The 18,686-nt window shown below is 48.6% G+C and overlaps 1 protein-coding gene across 1 annotated transcript in view; it reads right to left on the bottom strand.

Annotated features, from left to right (window-relative positions):
• Positions 1-18,686, bottom strand: part of LOC138249528 (ATP-binding cassette sub-family C member 5-like) — a 2,567,733-nt gene that overhangs the window by 1,801,820 nt on the left and 747,227 nt on the right. Inside the window, exon 7 of the mRNA XM_069203478.1 lies at positions 5,796-5,944. Within this exon, the coding sequence (XP_069059579.1) occupies positions 5,796-5,944 (149 nt within the window). The remainder of the gene's footprint in view (positions 1-5,795; positions 5,945-18,686) is intronic.

The following is an 18,686-nucleotide window of genomic DNA, read 5'->3' as shown; positions in this document are numbered from 1 at the left end:
CACCAGGCCCAGTTATCCCTTATTAGTGTATAGGGTGTCTAGCAGCTTAGGCTGATAGATAATGGTAGCTTAGCAGAGCAGCTTAGGCTGAACTAGGAGACGTGTGAAGCTACTACAGTACCACTTAGTGTCATATGCACAATATCATAAGAAAACACAATACACAGTTATACTAAAAATAAAGGTACTTTATTTTTATGACAATATGCCAAAGTATCTTAGAGTGTACCCTCAGTGAGAGGATAGGAAATATACACAAGATATATATACACAATAGCAAAAATATGCAGTATAGTCTTAGAAAACAGTGCAAACAATGTATAGTTACAATAGGATGCAATGGGGAAACATAGGGATAGGGGCAACACAAACCATATACTCCAAAAGTGGAATGCGAACCACGAATGGACCCCAAACCTATGTGACCTTGTAGAGGGTCGCTGGGACTATTAGAAAATAGTGAGAGTTAGAAAAATAACCCTCCCCAAGACCCTGAAAAGTGAGTGCAAAGTGCACTAAAGTTCCCCTAAGGACAAAGTAGTTGTGTTAGAGGAATAATGCAGGAAAGACACAAACCAGCAATGCAACAACTGTGGATTTCCAATCTAGGGTACCTGTGGAACAAGGGGACCAAGTCCAAAAGTCACAAGCAAGTCGGAGATGGGCAGATGCCCAGGAAATGCCAGCTGCGGGTGCAAAGAAGCTTCGACTGGACAGAAGAAGCTGAGGTTTCTGCAGGAACAAAAAGGGCTAGAGACTTCCCCATTGGTGGACGGATCCCTCTCGCCTTGGAGAGTCGTGCAGAAGTGTTTTCCCGCCGGAAGGACGCCAACAAGCCTTGCTAGACGCAAATCGTGCGTTTGGCGTTTTTGGACGCTGCCGGGGCCCAGGAGGGACCAGGAGGTCGCAAATTGGACCTGAAGAGAGAGGGGACGTCGAGCAAGACAAAGAGCCCTCACTGAAGCAGGTAGCACCCGGAAAAGTGCCAGAAACAGGCACTACGAGGATGCGTGAAACGGTGCTCGCCGAAGTTGCACAAAGGAGTCCCACGTCGCCGGAGACCAACTTAGAAAGTCGTGCAATGCAGGTTAGAGTGCCGTGGACCCAGGCTTGGCTGTGCACGAAGGATTTCCGCCGGAAGTGCACAGGGGCCGGAGTAGCTGCAAAGTCGCGGTTCCCAGCAATGCAGCCCAGCGAGGTGAGGCAAGGACTTACCTCCACCAAACTTGGGCTGAAGAGTCACTGGACTGTGGGGGTCACTTGGACAGAGTCGCTGGATTCGAGGGACCTCGCTCGTCGTGCTGAGAGGAGACCCAAGGGACTGGTAATGCAGCTTTTTGGTGCCTGCGGTTGCAGGGGGAAGATTCCGTCGACCCACGGGAGATTTCTTCGGAGCTTCTGGTGCAGAGAGGAGGCAGGCTACCCCCACAGCATGCACAAGCAGGAAAACAGTCGAGAAGGCGGCAGGATCAGCGTTACAGAGTTGCAGTAGTCGTCTTTGCTACTATGTTGCAGGTTTGCAGGCTTCCAGCGCGGTCAGCGGTCGATTCCTTATCAGAAGGTGAAGAGAGAGATGCAGAGGAACTCGGCTGAGCTCATGCATTCGTTATCTAAAGTTTCCCCAGAGACAGAGACCCTAAATAGCCAGAAAAGAGGGTTTGGCTACCTAGGAGAGAGGAAAGGCTACTAACACCTGAAGGAGCCTATCAGCAGGAGTCTCTGACGTCACCTGGTGGCACTGGCCACTCAGAGCAGTCCAGTGTGCCAGCAGCACCTCTGTTTCCAAGATGGCAGAGGTCTGGAGCACACTGGAGGAGCTCTGGACACCTCCCAGGGGAGGTGCAGGTCAGGGGAGTGGTCACTCCCCTTTCCTTTGTCCAGTTTCGCGCCAGAGCAGGGGCTAAGGGGTCCCTGAACCGGTGTAGACTGGCTTATGCAGAATTGGGCACATCTGTGCCCAACAAAGCATTTCCAGAGGCTGGGGGAGGCTACTCCTCCCCTGCCTTCACACTATTTTCCAAAGGGAGAGGGTGTCACACCCTCTCTCAGAGGAAGTTCTTTGTTCTGCCATCCTGGGCCAGGCCTGGCTGGACCCCAGGAGGGCAGATGCCTGTCTGAGGGGTTGGCAGCAGCAGCAGCTGCAGTGAAACCCCAGGAAGGGCTGTTTGGCAGTACCAGGGTCTGTGCTACAGACCACTGGGATCATGGGATTGTGCCAACTATGCCAGGATGGCATAGAGGGGGCAATTCCATGATCATAGACATGTTACATGGCCATATTCGGAGTTACCATGGTGAAGCTACATATAGGTAGTGACCTATATGTAGTGCACGCGTGTAATGGTGTCCCCGCACTCACAAAGTTCAGGGAATTGGCTCTGAACAATGTGGGGGCACCTTGGCTAGTGCCAGGGTGCCCTTACACTAAGTAACTTTGCACCTAACCTTTACCAGGTAAAGGTTAGACATATAGGTGACTTATAAGTTACTTAAGTGCAGTGTAAAATGGCTGTGAAATAACGTGGACGTTATTTCACTCAGGCTGCAGTGGCAGGCCTGTGTAAGAATTGTCAGAGCTCCCTATGGGTGGCAAAAGAAATGCTGCAGTCCATAGGGATCTCCTGGAACCCCAATACCCTGGGTACCTCAGTACCATATACTAGGGAATTATAAGGGTGTTCCAGTAAGCCAATGTAAATTGGTAAAAATGGTCACTAGCCTGTCAGTGACAATTTGGAAAGAAATGAGAGAGCATAACCACTGAGGTTCTGATTAGCAGAGCCTCAGTGAGACAGTTAGTCACTACACAGGTAACACATTCAGGCACACTTATGAGCACTGGGGCCCTGGGTTACCAGGGTCCCAGTGACACATACAACTAAAACAACATATATACAGTGAAAAATGGGGGTAACATGCCAGGCAAGATGGTACTTTCCTACACTATGCAACAAAGAAACAACTTTCAAAGAACTCTCTCTTCCTGCCAGAAGCGTGAGACTTCACACTCAGCACCCAAAGCCCGGCTCAAGTTCAGGAGAACCAACACCGCAGAGAGGACTCCCAGGTGACTACGATGACGTGGGTACCCTGAGTCGACCCCCCTGCACCCCCATAGCGACGCCTGCAGAGAGGATCCAGAGGTTTCCCCTGACCGCGACTGCCTGGTAACAAGGAACCTGCGCCTGGACCAAGCACTGCCCTTGCAGCCCCCAGGACCGAGAAGAACTACCCACCAGTGCAGGAGTGACCAGCAGGTGGCCCTCATCCTAGCCCAGTTGGTGGCTGTCCCGAGAAGCCCCCCTGTGCCCTGCCTGCATCGCCTAAAGTGACCCCAGGGTCCCTCCATTGCTTTCAATAGCAAACCTGACGCTTACTTTGTCTACTGCACCCGGCCGCCCCTGTGCCGCTGAGGGTGTGTTTTGTGGGCTTGTGTGTCCCCCCCCCCAGTGCTCTACAAAACACCCCTGGTCTGCTCCCCGAGGACACAGATACTTACCTGTAAGCAGACTAGGACCGGAGCACCCCTGTTCTTCATAGTCGCCCATGTGTTTTGGGCCCTCCTTTGACCTCTGCACCTGACCGGCCCTGTGTTGCTGGTTCTGTGGCTTTGGGGTTGCCTTGAACCTCCAACGCTGGGTTGCCTATGCCCAGGGCTGCCTATGCCCTATCTGAGAAAACTAACCAAACAGACCTTCACCAGGAACTGTTGATTTGTTCATTGTGTCCACCTTTAAAATAACTTATTGCCATTTTATCCAAAACTGTGTATACTAATGTTTTAAATCAAAGTTCTATACTTACCTGTGTGAAGTACCTTGCATTATATGTACTTACCTCAAATCTTGAATCTTGTGGTTCTAAAATAAATTAAGAAAATATATTTTTCTATATAAAAACTATTGGCCTGGAGTTAAGTCTTTGAGTGTGTGTTCCTCATTTATTGCCTGTGTGTGTACAACACATGCTTAACACTACCCTCTCATAAGCCTACTGCTCGACCACACTACCAGAAAATAGAGCATTTATATTCTCTAATGTTGCCACTAGCAACCTCTAAGGTGAACCCTTGGACTCTGTGCACACTATCTCTCACTTTCAGATAGTATATAGAGAGCAAACTTCCTACAATAACCAATGGGCTACTTACCCTTGGATTGACAACACCCCCTATATGACCCCTTGATGTGGGGAGTGGGCATAACTCAGTCACAGACTTCCTAGTTCCGCCAAAATCAAGATGGTGAAACTCTTCCTTGAGTGTCCACTTCAGGTAGGCCACCATAGGGGTATGGCTACTGCATAACTAATTTTCCTGCCTGTCCTGGTGCCAAGTTGGCCTTAGGATAGGGGTTGGCAACTCATCGGTCTGGGGAAGCCGAGGTTGTTTACCCAAGGCGGCAGGGTCTTTGATGTCCCTGGGCTTGGTTTGCACATTCACTAGCCATCCTGCTGGGATAGGTGATACCACCGTCCTTCGGAACAGGCATTGTTTCTCACTTCTGAGTTTGTGGACTCTCACCTTAAAGAGGTCAGTAACATGTCTGTGGTGGCAGGCTGGTTAATACCAGTCAGCCAGTACAATAAGAGACTAGTAGGTTTCAGGGGGCACCTCTAAGGTGCCCTCTCTGTGCACGTCATAATAAATCGAAGGTTAGCATCAGCCTGGATTTATTAAGACGAGGTGTTTGATACCAAACATCATATGTTTCTTTGAAGCCATTATGTAGCTGTGGAACTCGTAATGACGAGCATCCAGTACATACCTTAAGATGGCTTCCCTGTTCACTTGCAATATTTAGTAATCAAACTAGACATCACAGGGGCATATCTGCTCATACAGATTTGTCCTTACATCAAATATAATGCACCCTGTCTTAGGGCTCTAAGACCTGCTATAGGAGTGACTTTCATATGTTTAGATGCAGTGAATGAGGCATGGCACACAATGGGTGTGCCATGTTGTGTTCTCGCCTGGTTTGCACCAGAACACGCAGTCTGCAATGGCAGCTGTGTGCAACTTTTTAGGAGGGTCCCTGGGGGTGGCATAATTCATGCTGCACCTCTCAGGGACCCTCTCCAGTACCCAGGCCCTAGGTACCAGAGGTACCATTTACTAGGGACTTAAAGAGGTACAGGAGTGTGTGCCAACTGTACACATTTTATCTTGTTTTAGGAAAAGAGCACTTGCACTGGGGACCTGTTTGGCAGGGACCCAGTTCACCTCAGTCGAAAAGCCTCAGTACTAGTGACCTAAAAGTAGGAGTGACCATGTCCAAAAGGGTAATTTTCCTACAGATGGTGAGAGGCAAATGGGTTTGAAGACTTTGAGCTTTCCGTTTTGTAGATTCTTCCCCAGTAAGGGTGGAGGAAAATGTTTTTATATCATGATAGACTGAAGATACTATGCCTATCAACATAAAACATTTGTAAAGAGTCACCAAGGTTACATGATTTTTCTTAGGTTAAAGTATTTACATTATATTTTCAGTGGCACAGGTTACTGGAAATGAGGCATCTACTGAGCAGAATCTTAAGCAAGTTGTGGCCCTAACAGAAACTTCTATACCATAAACATTTCAGTGTTTACATTGTTTCTGAACAAGAAATGGATGGGAAAAGTCTTCTTTGTAGGAGTATTTCAATTCAAAGTTATGACTAAATTATTGTACTTCATTCCATATTGCAGACCATATTTAAGCAGATTGTTCACATAGTAAATTGTGCAATGAAGAACCAATATTTTGTACATTTTTACAAATCCAGAACTGGCTGAATGAGGTTAGATCAAATACCTGTGCAGCAGTAAGATCATATCCTAAAGCCATATGTAGTGTAAACGTGCAGACACTAGCTACCACCACAACGATTGGAGCAACGCCAGCAGTCAGGCTCTGAACATAGCCTGCCTTCTCTAGAAAGCCCCTTTCTTCCTTTCGGATTGCTAAAAGAATACAAAAATCAAGAAAAAAGAATAAACATGACATATTCTTACCATGAAACAGACTCAAAAGAAAGCCAGTTTCGATATTATTATAACCTACTAGAACTGGTATTTAAAATTAGTATTTTGCGCTGCAAATACACTTTTACTCAAAAATGTTGTCAGATGCCATGTTTGGTCAAAAAGGCACTTCATAGAGGAGGCTGAGTGTAAATGCTGTATGTGGAGCAATAAAGCAACAAAAGCTGACATGATAATGCAAATGAGCTCGTGGATGATTTCTACACAAGAAATGGCAGTTGTGACAGGGAGCATGTATTATGTTGCTACCACTATTACTTTGTATATTCTTCACAGTGTAGGTTCTAAACATGCTTGCAAGAACTTTATTAGAAGTGTGAAAAAAATATTTTTAAAGGAAAAATTGCTAACGGTTGGGGGTTCATGTTCAGCACAATAAAATGCACTAAAAAACAAACATACTCTTGTGGGGTTTAATTGAGCCCATTAAGGGTAATATGTGTAAGTTGCCCAATCGCTGCAACTCAACATGGAACGTACTGAATAGGAAATCTATTTATGAATTACCATGCATCTTCACTCACATATATGGCATGGGTTGCACTATTTCCGACCATTATTCTCTTAAAAATGCATTAACTGGGGTATGGGGGCACTACCTGATAACAATCTGGTGCCTACAGACCGCTGTGTAAGAGGGTCCTGCCTTTCATGATACCTTACACAACAAAATAGTTTACTACTTTGTTCTCAACCATGACTCCACCCCCTTTACCGCTAGTGAATGGGAAGGTTTCAAAGTTACAATCAGAGGATACTGTATCAAAGTGGCGCTGGAGGGCAGTGAAACACGGGTGCCCTCATTACGGCTTCGACGGTCTTTTTCAAAGACCGCCGAAGCCGCTGCAGCAAGCATACTGTAGGAGGCTGGACTGGCTTGTAGTGAGTACCTAGGGGTACTTGCACCTTGCACCAGGCCCAGTTATCCCTTATTAGTGTATAGGGTGTCTAGCAGCTTAGGCTGATAGATAATGGTAGCTTAGCAGAGCAGCTTAGGCTGAACTAGGAGACGTGTGAAGCTACTACAGTACCACTTAGTGTCATATGCACAATATAATAAGAAAACACAATACACAGTTATACTAAAAATAAAGGTACTTTATTTTTATGACAATATGCCAAAGTATCTCAGAGTGTACCCTCAGTGAGAGGATAGGAAATATACACAAGATATATATACACAATACCAGAAATATGCAGTATAGTCTTAGAAAACAGTGCAAACAATGTATAGTTACAATAGGATGCAATGGAGACACATAGGGATAGGGGCAACACAAACCATATACTCCAGAAGTGGAATGCGAACCACGAATGGACCCCAAACCTATGTGACCTTGTAGAGGGTCGCTGGGACTATTAGAAAATAGTGAGGGTTAGAAAAATAGCCCACCCCAAGACCCTGAAAAGTGAGTGCAAAGTGCACTAAAGTTCCCCTAAGGACAAAGAAGTCGTGTTAGAGGAATAAGGCAGGAAAGACACAAACCAACAATGCAACAACGCTGGATTTCCAATCTGGGGTACCTGTGGAACAAGGGGACCAAGTCCGAAAGTCACAAGCAAGTCGGAGACGGGCAGATGCCCAGGAAATGCCAGCTGCGGGTGCAAAGAAGCTTCGACTGGACTGAAGAAGCTGCGGTTTCTGCAGGAACGCAAAGGGCTAGAGACTTCCCCTTTGGAGGACGGATCCCTCTCGCCTTGTAGAGTCGTGCAGAAGTGTTTTCCCGCCGAAAGGATGCCAACAAGCCTTGCTAGCTGCAAATCGTGCAGTTAGCGTTTTTGGACGCTGCTGCGGCCCAGGAGGGACCAGGAGGTCGCAAATTGGACCAGGAGGTAGAGGGGACGTCGAGCAAGACAAGGAGCCCTCTTAGCAGCAGGTAGCACCCGGAGAAGTGCCAGAAACAGGCACTACGAGGATGCGTGAAACGGTGCTCACCCGAAGTCGCACAAAGAAGTCCCACGTAGCCGGAGACCAACTTAGAAAGTCGTGCAATGCAGGTTAGAGTGCCGTGGACCCAGGCTGGACTGTGCACAAAGGATTTCCGCCGGAAGTGCACGGAGGCCGGAGTAGCTGCAAAAGTCGCGGTTCCCAGCAATGCAGTCTAGCGAGGTGAGGCAAGGACTTACCTCCACCAAACTTGGACTGAAGAGTCACTGGACTGTGGGAGTCACTTGGACAGAGTTGCTGGATTCGAGGGACCTCGCTCGTCATGCTGAGAGGAGACCCAAGGGACCGGTAATGCAGCTTTTTGGTGCCTGCGGTTGCAGGGGGAAGATTCCGTCGACCCACGGGAGATTTCTTCGGAGCTTCTAGTGCAGAGAGGAGGCAGACTACCCCCACAGCATGCACCACCAGGAAAACAGTCGAGAAGGCGGCAGGATCAGCATTACAGAGTTGCAGTAGTCGTCTTTGCTACTATGTTGCAGGTTTGCAGGCTTCCAGCGCGGTCAGCAGTCGATTCCTTGGCAGAAGGTGAAGAGAGAGATGCAGAGGAACTCGGATGAGCTCTTGCATTCTTTATCTAAAGTTTCCCCAGAGACAGAGACCCTAAATAGCCAGAAAAGAGGGTTTGGCTACCTAGGAGAGAGGATAGGCTAGCAACACCTGAAGGAGCCTATCAGAAGGAGTCTCTGACGTCACCTGGTGGCACTGGCCACTCAGAGCAGTCCAGTGAGCCAGCAGCACCTCTGTTTCCAAGATGGCAGAGGTCTGGAGCACACTGGAGGAGCTCTGGACACCTCCCAGGGGAGGTGCAGGTCAGGGGAGTGGTCACTCCCCTTTCCTTTGTCCAGTTTCGCGCCAGAGCAGGGCTAAGGGGTCCCCTGAACCGGTGTAGACTGGCTTATGCAGAATTGGGCACATCTGTGCCCAACAAAGCATTTCCAGAGGCTGGGGGAGGCTACTCCTCCCCTGCCTTCACACCATTTTCCAAAGGGAGAGGGTGTCACACCCTCTCTCAGAGGAAGTTCTTTGTTCTGCCATCCTGGGCCAGACCTGGCTGGACCCCAGGAGGGCAGCTGCCTGTCTGAGGGGTTGGCAGCAGCAGCAGCTGCAGAGAAACCCCAGGAAGGGCAGTCTGGCAGTACCAGGGTCTGTGCTACAGACCACTGGGATCATGGGATTGTGCCAACTATGCCAGGATGGCATAGAGGGGGCAATTCTATGATCATAGACATGTTACATGGCCATATTCGGAGTTACCATTGTGAAGCTACATATAGGTAGTGACCTATATGTAGTGCACGCGTGTAATGGTGTCCCCGCACTCACAAAGTTCAGGGAATTGGCTCTGAACAATGTGGGGGCACCTTGGCTAGTGCCAGGGTACCCTCACACTAAGTAACTTTGCACCTAACCTTTACCAGGTAAAGGTTAGACATATAGGTGACTTATTAGTTACTTAAGTGCAGTGTAAAATGGCTGTGAAATAACGTGGACGTTATTTCACTCAGGCTGCAGTGGCAGGCCTGTGTAAGAATTGTCAGAGCTCCCTATGGGTGGCAAAAGAAATGCTGCAGCCAATAGGGATCTCCTGGAACCCCAATACCCTGGGTACCTCAGTACCATATACTAGGGAATTATAAGGGTGTTCCAGTAAGCCAATGTAAATTGGTAAAATTGGTCACTAGCCTGTTAGTGACAATTTGAAAGAAATGAGAGAGCATAACCACTGAGGTTCTGATTAGCAGAGCCTCAGTGAGACAGTTAGTCACTACACAGGTAACACATTCAGGCACACTTATGAGCACTGGGGCCCTGGGTTACCAGGGTCCCAGTGACACATATAACTAAAACAACATATATACAGTGAAAAATGGGGGTAACATGCCAGGCAAGATGGTACTTTCCTACACATACCACCAGTGCTGGCGGTATGCTGGCCGCCCTATTAGGAGTGTTCTGCTGTACCAGCAGGTGAAAAAAGCGTTTCCGCCCGCTGGCCCAGTGGAAAATTCACCACAACATTCACGCCGGCTCGTAATAGATAAGTCGGGTGCGATAGCACTCATCGCGCTTTTCACTGCCCGTAATTCGGGCAGTGAAATGCGCAATGGAGCATTCCATGGGAGTCCCTGCACAGCCCATCACAAGTGCATGGGCAGTGCAGGGGCCTCAATGGGGCCCCCGAAACCCCCTTTCTTCCTGCCTTTCCATGGCGGTGAGACCGCCATGCAAAGGCTGGCGGAAAGGGGACTCCCTTGCAGCGCTGCCCTGGCAGACTGCGACCGCCGAGACCAACAGACTTTGACCGTCGGCAACCTGGCAGTGCTGGCAGTCATACCGTGGTCCATCTGCCAAGGTCATAATAGGGCAGACGGACCGCCCTGTCTGTGGCGGTTCGACCGCCATCGCGAGTGTGGCAGTCTTGAGACCACCACACTCGTAATGAGGGCCTGAATGTTGAACTGAAAGCACTCAAACATGTGTTGCTTTGCCGCCCTGAAACCGCAGCACTGTGACCTCACAACTGCACAAACAAAACAAACTGCTCTTAAACAGCTCTGCTGTGTTAATTACTCTGCTCATACAGTGAAAAGCCAACAAACCCAGTGCCCTGTTGGCCTGGCTTGTGAAACAGGGTCATGTTTCCCGCCCCGTCACTACTATTTGACTTGCACCTAATACCTGTGTGTTTATACAGCCTCAAATCCATAATGCTTTAACAGTCATTACATAACCCTCCTCATTGGAACCCGCTAACAGACTTAACTGAGTTTTTAGACAACACATCACAGCACCAACTCGCCCTCGCACTCTGCCGAGATCTAGACATCTCGATTATGGCTACTGAAATTATAGAAGCTATTTGCTTGTAAGTGTCAAGTAAAACCACTGGCTCAGATGGTTTACCGTCTGAGTTTTATTGGACTTATGCATATTTTTTAGTCCTGTAGTTAAAAACTTTATCTTCCTACAGGCCCTTAGTTACCCTTAATATTGATTATAAAATTCTAAGCAACATCTTAGATGAGCGCCTCCTGCCCTTGCTTCCTCACTTGGTCCACCGTGATAAAAATGGGTTTCTACCAACATACATGTTCTTTAATATCCACAGACTCTTTAGGGTCATGGGGTTAGCCCCAAGGTCCTATCCTCAAGCAGTATGCCTAATACTGGACCTGGAAAAGGCCATTGACTCCCTAGATTGTACATACTTATTTGAACTCCTGAGACGGATTGGGTTTGGTAAGTGTATGTTGCAGCTGATTACACTGCTGGATACAAAACCCACTGTGTTCATCAGGCTAGGACACCACATCTCAGAACCTATTGTAAATTAGGGTTTATCACAACTAGCTCTCGTTAGGGTAGAGATTAGGTTTTCTTTGTTAGGTATTTCATGTCTTATGTTTATTGCAATATGGTGGGGGGTTTCGTATTCACATCTCTCATCTTCACAATTTTGCTTTTACTATTGCTCATTGTCCTAATCATTGCAATTCATTCCTTGTTTGGGGCCTTAACCACACATGTGCTTAACCACGCACATGCCTGGTTAAGGCACAGAAGAAGGGAGTCAGCTGAGGAGGACGCGATCAAGGAGGAGGTAAGTGGGGCTAGGACTATGGCTGTTATAGGGGCGGGATGAGGGGGTCAAGGTATTTTTAGTTTTAGAGGGTGGGGGTGATTTAGGGGCGGGGAGGAGGCGTCGGGCATTTTTAGTTTAAGGGGCAGGATGAGGGGGGTCAGGGTATTTTTAATTTTTGGGGTTCGGGGTCAGGGTGGGTTAGGGGTGGGGGAGGGGGGTCAGGCATTTTTAGTTTTAGGGGCGTGGCAGGGTGGGGGCGGGGTATGTTTAGTTTTTGGGGGTACGGGGTCGGGGTGGTTTAGGGCTGGGGGAGGGGGGGAGGGGCATTTTTAGTTTTAGGGGTGGGGTAGGGGGTTGGGTATTTTTATTTTTTGGGAGTGGGGGTAGTTTTGGGGTGGGGGTCAGGGCATTTTTAGTTTTAGGGAAGGGTGGGGGGTCGGGGTAGTTTTAGGGGTGGGTGGGGGTCTTGGGTATTTTTACTTTTAGGGGTGGGGGTTGGGGTAGTTTAGGTTTTAGGGGCGGGGTGGGGGGTTGGGGTATTTTTTGTTTTTGGGGGTGGAGGGTCGCAGTGGTTTAGGGGCAGGGGAGGGGGGTCGGGCATTTTTAGTTTTAGGGGTGGGGTGGAGGGCCGGAGTATTTTTAGTTTTTGGGGGTGGGAGTCGGGTGGTTTAGGGGCGGGGAGAGGGGTTGGGCATTTTTTGTTTTGGGGCGGGGTGGTGGGGTCGTGGTATTTTTAGTTTTTGGGGGTGGGGTGGTGTAGGTTTAGGGGCAGGGGCAGGGGATCGGGGTATTTTTAGTTCTGGGGAGGGGCGGGGGTTCTGGGGTATTCTTACTTTTTGGGGGTGGGGGTTGTGGTAGTTTAGGTTTTAGGGGTGGGGTGGTTTTAGGGGCAGGGGTGGGGGGGTCGCTGTAATTTTAGGGGCGGGGCGGGGTGGGGGGTTGGGGTGGTTTTAGGTTTAAGGGGTGGGGTGGGGGTTGGGGTGGTTTTAGGTTTTAGGGGGGGGGGGTCGCGTTAATTTTAGTGGCCGGGGTGGTTTTAGGTTTCAGGGGTGGGGGTTTGTGGGGTCGGGGTAATTTTAGGGGTGGGAGGTTGGGGTGGTTTTAGGGGCAGGCTGTGGGGGGTCACGGTAATTTTTAGCGGTGAGGGTGGGGGGCTAGCAGGGTTGCATACTGGAACCATGCATGCCGTTCACTAATGCCTTTACCAGGAATGCCTTTACAACGAAAAATTGTTTGTGGTAAAGGCATTAGTGGTAACTACACGGTCGTTGTTCCGACCGCGTTGTTTAGGCATGCGTGGTTCCCAGCATGCGTTGTTGCGACATACATTCCAATAAATATATTGAAAACTCTCCTGCATCTCCTTCATTGCCTATGTCTGTATGAGACTTATTGCTAACAAGAGAAAAGGGTAACTTCCGTTCCAAAACAACTCCTCTAAGAAGTCGCATCTAGAATCTATGCTTAAGGCTACCAGAATTCACCTTTACTGTGTAGGTTTGGTGAGGTACTGCTTGTGAGCCAGGAGAGTTGGGTCGACAGTTAAGACTTGTTGTAGCAGTGACTCAGTTGCCTACAACCAGAAGTGCTGTATAGGAAGCTGGCTTTGCATATACTATATAAAAATGAGAAATAGTGTGCACAGAGTCCAGGGGTTCCCCGGAGGCTTAACAGAGGATAAAGTAGATAATATTAATGCTCTCTTTTGTGGTAGTGTGGTCGAGCAGTTAGGCTTATCAGAGGGTAGTGCAAAGCATTTGTTGCACACATATATGCAATAACGAGGCACACACTCAATGACTAACTCCAGACCAAGGGTTTTTATACAGCAAAAAATATTTTTTTTTTTGTTACTTTATTACTAGAAACACAAGATTCTGATTGCAGGTAAGTACATCTACAAGTAAGTAGCAAGCGTATGTATCAACACTACTTTGTTTCCATTTGGAAAATTGAACGTTTTTTAAATAAATAGCAATAATCTGTTTTACAAGTTAACACTGCAATTTTCCAACACAGTTCTAGGGAGAGGAAAAGTCAGTAGAGTTTTGAGGTAAGTACAAGACTTACAGTTCCAGTCTCCGGGGGTCAGGATGTGTAGGAGGCTGGCCTGGTTTGTAGTGGGTACCTTGGGTACTTACACCTTATACCAGGTCCAGCTATCCCTTATGAGTGAAGTAGTAGTGTTCTAGCAGTTTAGGCTGATAAGAGGTAGCTTTAGCAGAACAGCTTAGGCTGAACTAGGAGACATGCAAAGCTCATGCAATACCACTTATAGTTACACAGTACTTATACACAAGTAAAGACAATACTCAGTGTTACCAAAAATAAAGGTATTTATTTGGGTGGCACAGTACCAAAAATATCTTAGAGACAATACTCCTTCTGGAGGTAAGTATTATACACAATATATACACTAGACACCAAAATTAGACAAGTAAATAGTCATAGAACAATGCAAACAATAGGAAATGCTATAGAATGCAATGGGAGAAAATAGGTCTAGGGGCAACACAAACCATATACTAAGAAATTGGAATGCGAATCACAAATTCCCCCCCAGACAAGTGTAGTGTGTGAGGAATCGATGGGAGAGTAAGAATAAAGTAAAGGTAAGTATATTAAACCATCCCAGAGCCCAGAAAGGTAGGAGTAAAGTGCTGCAAGTTTCCTTAGGACAAACTACACATCGTGATTGGGATTTTGCAGCAGCCAACCAAGTCTGCAAACAACAACTACTGGATTCCTGGACCTGAAGAGCTGCAAAAGAAGGGGACTAAGTCCAGAAGTCGGAAGAAGTTCCAGGAAGGACAGAAGCCCCTGCCAACCCAGAAGAGGGTGCAAAAGAAGAGTCCCTGGTTAGTCGAAGACTGCAGGAATGCACCCTAGGAAGATGCCAGCAGGTTCCTGCGTCATGCAAAAGATGTCCCACTGCGTGAAGATCGGTGCAGACGTGATTTTGTGTTGGAAGTCGCCAACAAGCCTTGGCTACGACAAAAGTGCGTTTTGCGTCAAAATGGTGCTGGATGGGCCTCAACTCTGTGTGAGGAAGAAGAGGGGGCTCTCAGCACTTTAGAGAGTCCTCAGGATGCCGGCCAGCACCCCCGGAGGTCCCAAGACACAGAGGATAAAGGAGGTGCAAAACGCGGAAGATGCAGCACAACAAAGGAAGGTCCCACGCCGCTGGAGAACAACTCAGCATGTTGAGCGTCGCAGGATGGAGTGCTGGGGACCTGTGCCAGGCTGTGCATCAAGGAATTTTGCAAAGATGTGCACAGAGGCCTCAGGAGGTGAAGAAGACACATTACATAGGGGTACCGTCGCTCTCGGGGAAGGCAAGGTCTTACCTCCTCTAAACTGCGTGAGCTGGACCTCAGGACAGTCTATGTCAATGATGTCCACCCTCTGTGTCCTTAGGAGCACTCTCCTTCGGTCCTTCCGGTGCAGGATGGAGACAGGGAGTCCCCAGAGCATCCACAATGTGGAAACTGTTGCAGTTGCTGACTTGGAGCTGAGGTTGCTGAAGAAAAGTATCTCTGGTGGATACTTTGTTGCAGTTACAGCGTTTCTTGGAGCAGGCTGCGGTTGATCCGAGGTCAGAGGATGTTGAAGTTGTTGCAGAGGAGTCCTGAAGGAGACTTGCAAGCAGAATCTGAAGAGAACCCACAGGAGAGACCCTAAATAGCCCTGAGAGGGGGATTGGCTATCTTATCAGGTATGGACCTATCAGGAGGGGTCTCTGACGTCACCTGCTGGCACTGGCCACTCAGAGCCCTCCAGAGTGCCCCCACACCTTGCAAAGCAAGATGGCTGAAGTCTGGGACACAATGGAGGAGCTCTGGTCACCACCCCTTGGGTGGTGATGGACAGGGGAGTGGTCACTCCCCTTTCCTTTGTCCAGTTTTGCACCAGAGCAGGGGACAAGGCGTCCCTGAACCGGAGTTGACTGGCTTATGCAAAGAAGGCACCATCTGTGCCCTTCAAAGCATTTCCAGAGGCTGGGTGAGGCTAACCTTACCCGGCCTGTAACACCTATTTCCAAAAAAAGAGGGTGTAACACTCTGCTCTCGGAGGAAATGCTTTATTCTGCCTTCCTGGGCCTGAGCTGCTCAGACCCCAGGAGGGCAGAACCCTGTCTGTGAGGTGGCAGCAGCTCTAGCTGCAGTGCAAGCCTCAGAGAGCTTGTTTGGCAGTACTGGGGGGTCCATAGTGGAGCCCCCAGGATGCATGGAATTGGCTCCCCAATACCAGATTTGGAATGGGGGGACAATTCCATGATCTTAGACATGTTACATGGCCATATTCAGAGTTACCATTGCGGAGCTACATATAGGTATTGGCCTATATGTAGTGCACGCGTGTAATGGTGTCCCCGCACTCACAAAGTCCCGGGAAATGGCCCTGAACTATGTGGGGGCACCTTTGCTAGTGCAAGGGTGCCCTCACCCTTAGTAACTTTGCACCTAACCTTCAGCAAGTGAAAGTTAGACATATAGGTGACTTATAAGTTACTTAAGTGCAGTGAAAATGGCTGTGAAATAACGTGTGCGTTATTTCATGCAGGCTGCAATGACAGGCCCGTGCAAGGGTTTGTCTGAGCTCCCTATGGGCAGCAAAAGAAATGCTGCAGCCCATATGGATCTCCTGGAACCCCAATGCCCTAGGTACCTAGGTACCATATACTAGGACTTATAAGGGGGGGTCCAGTGTGCCAACTGAAATTGGTAAATTAAGTCACTAGCCTACAGTGACAAATGTAAAAGCAGAGAGAGCTTAAGCACTGAGGTTCTGGTTAGCAGAGCCTCAGTGACACTGTCAAGCACTACTGACAACACACACATTAGGCCACAAACTTTGAGCACTGGGGTCCTGGCTAGCTGGATCCCAGTGAGACAGGCAAAACACACTGACATATAGGTTTTTATCTATGAGCATTGTGGTCCTGGCTAGCGGGATCCCAATGGCACAGTAAAAACACACTGACACACACTCACAAACAGGCCAAAAGTGGGGGTAACTATGCTAGAAAGAGGCTACTTTCTCACAGGATGTCTTCAGGTTGGAGTTCAAGCTAACCCCAAACACCCAACACCAGCAACACGGGGCTGGCCGGGTGCAGAGGTCAAAGTTGCTGCATGATTTAAAATGGGCTCCTATGGAGACTGGGGGCATGTGGAATTGGATCTGTAAGCAGGTAAGTACCCGTGTCTTCGGAGGGCAGACTTGGGGGGCATACGCGAGCACCGGGGGTGAGGGCCACAGGTCAGGACCAAACCCACCCCCTCAGTGGCACAGGAGTGCCCGGGTGCAGGGTGAATACTCAGCATCGGGCTCCCGATGCTTTTGGATAGGGGGACCCCGTGGGTCACACGTAGGCTGCAGGCTGGGTCCAGGAGGTCGGGTCAGGGAAACCACAGGCTGGAGAGTGAGGAGGGCCATCTGCTGCGCGTTGCTGCACCGAAGGTCAGGTCCCCCAAGGCCAGGGGGCTGCGGGTGCAGGGTACCTTTTGGCATCAGGTGTCTTTGTCCGGATCCTTCCCCGGCAGGTGGCTCCCCTGGACAAAGTCTGCAGGCATCGTTGTGTTGGTCAGGAGGAGTCAGCCCAGGGTGGATGCTAGGTCAGAATCGTCTGGGGGTCCTGCTCTAAACCGGTGGTCCACCTAGACTCAGGCTGTGGGCGTCTGGTGCAGAGTGGGCACGGCTCGTGGATGTGGAGCATTTCTGGAGTCCTTTGATGGAGTTTCTTTCTGGACAGGGCCGCTGACCTCAGGAGATCTTGGTCCTCTGGTGGGCAGGAAGTCCTCTTGGGATTTTGAAGAGGTCGCCGATCCTGCATGGTGTTTCGCCTTTTTGTAGCAGAGGATTCATACGGTGAATAAAGCCGGTAGGGCTTGGGACAAGTCAGTCTTCTTTGCTGGGGGTCAGCTTAGAAGTCCTTCTTCTTTCTTCTTGTTGTCTTCTTGAGGTCGCCAGGAATCTGGTAAACTGGGTTCAGGGGTGCCCTTAAAACCTGGATTTAGGGGCATTACAGAGATCATGGGTCAGTAGTCAATGGCTACAGACCCTGAGGGTGACTACAACCTTCCGGTGGGGAGGGGGAAGGGGACGCAGAACTATTGGTCCCTGTCCTCTAAACCAAGATGGAGGATTCTGCAAGGAGGGGGTCACTTCAGCTCTGGACACCTTAGGGATGGTCCTAGCTGAAGTGGTCATTCCTCCTTGTTTTTCCTAATTTTCCAGCTGGACTTGCCACCAAAAGTGGAGCTTTGTGTGCGGGCACGGGCATCTCCTACTAGCTGGAGTGCCCTGTGTAGGAGGGTGGCCTGGTTTGTAGTTGGTACCCATGGTACTTACACCTTACACCAGGTCTAGTTATCCCTTATTAGTGAAATGTAGACAGTGTCTAGAAGACAGGCTCTCTAGAGGTAGCTGTAGCTGAGCAGCCAAGGCTTATCTAGGAGACATGCAAAGCTCATGCAATACCACAGTATTCACACAGTACTCCTACACATGAATGAAAACATGCAAAGTTACAAAAATAAAGGTACTTTATTCTGGTGACACAAGTGCCAAAAATACCATAGAGACCATGCTCCTTTAGGGGGTAAGTAATACAGAAATTATTTACACTAGTATGCAGAAACAGGTGTAAAAACAGTTAGAAAACAGTGAAAATAGTGAAAATCATAATAGTTAGAAATGGGCCTGAGGGAGTGTAGGAGGCTGGCCTGGCTTATAGTGGGTACCAAGGGGTACTTACACTCTGTACCAGGTCCAGTTATCCCTTATTAGTGTAGAAGAGGTGTTTCTAGCAGCTTAGGCTGATAGAAGGTAGCTATAGCAGAGCAGATTAGGCTGAACTAGGAGACATGCAAAGCTCCTGCTATACCACTGGTGTCATATGCACAATATCATAAGAAAACACAATACACAGATATACTCAAAATAAAGGTACTTTATTTTAGTGACAATATGCCAAAAGTATCTCAGAGGATACCCTCACCTAGGAGGTAAGTAATATACACAAAGTATATGTACACAAACCAAAACAGGTAAGTAACAGTAAGAAAAGTAGTGCAAACAATGTAGAATCACAATAGAATGCAATAGGTAGAAAAAGGCCTAGGGGC

Source organism: Pleurodeles waltl, chromosome 8, assembly GCF_031143425.1.
Source record: "Pleurodeles waltl isolate 20211129_DDA chromosome 8, aPleWal1.hap1.20221129, whole genome shotgun sequence".
NCBI classification, from domain to species: domain Eukaryota; kingdom Metazoa; phylum Chordata; class Amphibia; order Caudata; family Salamandridae; genus Pleurodeles; species Pleurodeles waltl.
This window is presented reverse-complemented; position numbering and strand designations above follow the sequence as displayed.